Source organism: Tamandua tetradactyla, chromosome 8, assembly GCF_023851605.1.
Source record: "Tamandua tetradactyla isolate mTamTet1 chromosome 8, mTamTet1.pri, whole genome shotgun sequence".
NCBI classification, from domain to species: domain Eukaryota; kingdom Metazoa; phylum Chordata; class Mammalia; order Pilosa; family Myrmecophagidae; genus Tamandua; species Tamandua tetradactyla.
In genome coordinates, this window is record NC_135334.1 from 76056131 (window position 1) to 76059150 (window position 3020).

Below are 3020 nucleotides of genomic sequence, written 5' to 3' on the forward strand. Positions count from 1 at the left end.
TATACATACGATGGAATACTATGCAGCTTTAAGACAGGATAAACTTATGAAGCATGTAATAACATGGATGGACCTAGAGAACATTATGCTGAGTGAGTCTAGCCAAAAACTAAAGGACAAATACTGTATGGTCCCACTGATGTGAACAGACATTCGAGAATAAATTTGGAATATGTCCTTGATAACAGAGTCCAGCAGGAGGTAGAAACAGGGTAAGATAATGGCCAATTGGAGTTGAAGGGATACAGACGGTGTAACAGGACTAGATACAAAAACTCAGAAATGGACAGCACAATAATACCTAATTGTAAAGTAATCATGTTAAAACACTGAATGAAGCTGCATCTGAGCTATAGGTTTTTGTTTTGTTTTGTTTTGTTTTGTTTTGATTTTACTATTGTTACTTTTATTTTTTTCTCTATATTAACATTCTATATCTTTTTCGGTTATGTTGCTAGTTCTTCTAAACCAATGCATATGTACTAAGAAATGATGATCATGCATCTATGTGATGATGTTAAGAATTAATGATTGCATATGTAGAATGGTATGATCTCTAAATGTTGGGTTAATTTCTTTTTTTCCGTTAATTAAAAAAAAAAAAAAAGAGAAGGGATAATTGGAGCTGAAGGGATACAGACTGTACAACGGGACTGGATATAAAAACTCAGAAATGGACAGCACAATACTCCAAAATTGTAATGCAATTATGTTAAAACACTGAATGAAGCTGCATGTGAGGTATAGGTTTTTTGTTTTTTTTTGTTTTTTTTTTCTTTTTCTTTCTATTATTGTTTTAATTCTTATTCTGTTGTCTTTTTATTTCTTTTTCTAAATCGATGCAAATGTACTTAGAAATGATGAATATGCAACTATGATGTTATTAAGAATTACTGATTGTACAGGTAGATTGGAATGATTTCTAATTGTTTTGTTAATTCTTTTTTTAATTAATAAAAAAAAAGTAGTCAATAAATGTTAATTTATTAATTACTATTAATTTTATTATTTCATTTTTATTTTCTTGTTTCCCTTATTGGATTATTAATTCCTTGGTGTAGCATATCATACTTATGTTAATGGGATAATATATATGTAATATTTGCTTACTAAATGTTTCTTGAATAAATGAAAAAAATGAGAAAAAATATTTGATAGGTAAAAACCTACCAAGACTGCTTTTGCTTAAGAGTGAAAGTCACTCATCAGATATGTCTGAAGCTTAATCATCTGTTTCCTTTGTATAAAGCAGATTGAATACAGCTTTACAGATCTGTTTGGATTTTACACTGTAGATTATGGGATTGAGTACAGGCGGCAGAAGCAGGTATATGTTAGCCATCGTGGAATGGACTAGCTTGGGGGCTGAGTGACCATAGCGATGCAGCAAGGACAGGCTCATCATAGGGATATAGAAAATAGCAACTGCTCCAATGTGGGAGACACAGGTGCTAAGCACCTTGTGCCGCTCTTCAGGGGAGGTGATATTGAGGACAGAGCGAATAATCAGGAGGTAAGACAGGACAATGCATGATGTATCTATCCCTATGGTCAGGATGAGATCAATTAATCCACAGATGCTGTTGGCCTGAGTATCTGAACATGCTAATTTAAGTACATCTGGATGGTAACAGTAAGAGTGGGAAAGGACATTATCTCTACAGAAAGACAGCTGCTTAAGGAGCAAAAGTAGTGGTACTATTAATAGCACAGTACATATCATCACCAAGGTGCACATCTGAATGATTCTGGAATTAGTGAGGATGGTGGTGTACCTCAGGGGATCACAGATGGCCACATATCGGTCAAAGGCCATGGCCACCAGCACCCCAGACTCCATGAAGGTGAATCCATGAAGAAAAAACATCTGGATAATGCAAGTATCTAAACTGATTTCACTTGAATCAAACCAGAAGATGCCTAAAGTTGTTGACATTGTAGAAACAGTCAAGCCCAGGTCTGCAGCTGACAGCAGCGAGAGGAAATAGTACATGGGCTCATGGAGACTCTGCTGGGTAATGATGACAAACAGGACCATGGCATTCCCTGAGATGGCAGTGACATAGAGACAACAGAAGGGAATGGAGATCCAGGCATGGACAGACTGTAGGCCAGGAATGCCGGTCAACAAGAACGTTGGAAAGTTAGACATCGAATTGATTAAGATTTCCATGTTGTCCTGGGGTTCCAGCATTTTTCCTCACAATGCTCACATCCTACAGAAACAATAAATTACTTTATTAGTAAAAATACGTAGATATCTTCTCTTTCAGTTAGGAGAGGCATCTAATATCCTAGAGGAGACTTCTATCATTGAGAAAATTCTAAATAAAACTCTAATGTACATCTACCATTCATAATCAGGATATTTACCAAACACACATGAAGTTTCAACCTTAAATTCAGGGAATTTACATCCATATAATTTTACAACATTTGATGATTTTTTTTTAATATTGCCAGTATTTTAAGCTCCTTCCACAAGATCCTATGACTAGAGACTTAGTTAAGAAAAATCAAGGTATTAACTTTCGAATATGTTTGTGTGAAATGACTAAGAGAAATCCAACTGAAGAAATCTGAGTCTGCAGTGGCCACGTGAGTCCTCAGGTATAGATTTTTTTCTGTAATATCAATTTGGGAGTTGTGTAGATTTATTTTAATGCAACAGAAGAGGTGAATAAATGTCAGAGAGCAGAATTAAAAGAGAAAATCAGTGAAAACAGAACTATATAGAAAATCTCAGAAAAGAATATGGACACTAAAACAAGGTGACACTAGATAGGTTTACAGGAAATACAAAAACCAAGAAAGTCTAGTGTTACAACTGGATCGCAAATGAATAAGAATGTCAAATGAATTGAGAGGTCAAGTATCAAATGCGGCTAAGTGGGCATATTAATGATTCTGGAAAAAGAATTGAAGTTTGGCCTGGAAACCAAGAATCTGCTACAGTGGCTTGAGGAATGAATGGAAAAATCAGTAGCGGTAGTAAAGTGCATATTATTTCTAGAAACTTG

General features: G+C 35.1%; 1 protein-coding gene across 1 annotated transcript; it reads right to left on the reverse strand.

The window, feature by feature from the left end:
* Nucleotides 1-1222: 1222 nt before the first annotated feature.
* LOC143643508 (olfactory receptor 51F1-like) lies at nt 1223-2194 on the reverse strand. Its single transcript, XM_077112129.1, has one exon. It carries the CDS (start codon nt 2192-2194, stop codon nt 1223-1225), a length of 972 nt encoding a protein of 323 aa, XP_076968244.1.
* Nucleotides 2195-3020: the final 826 nt, after the last annotated feature.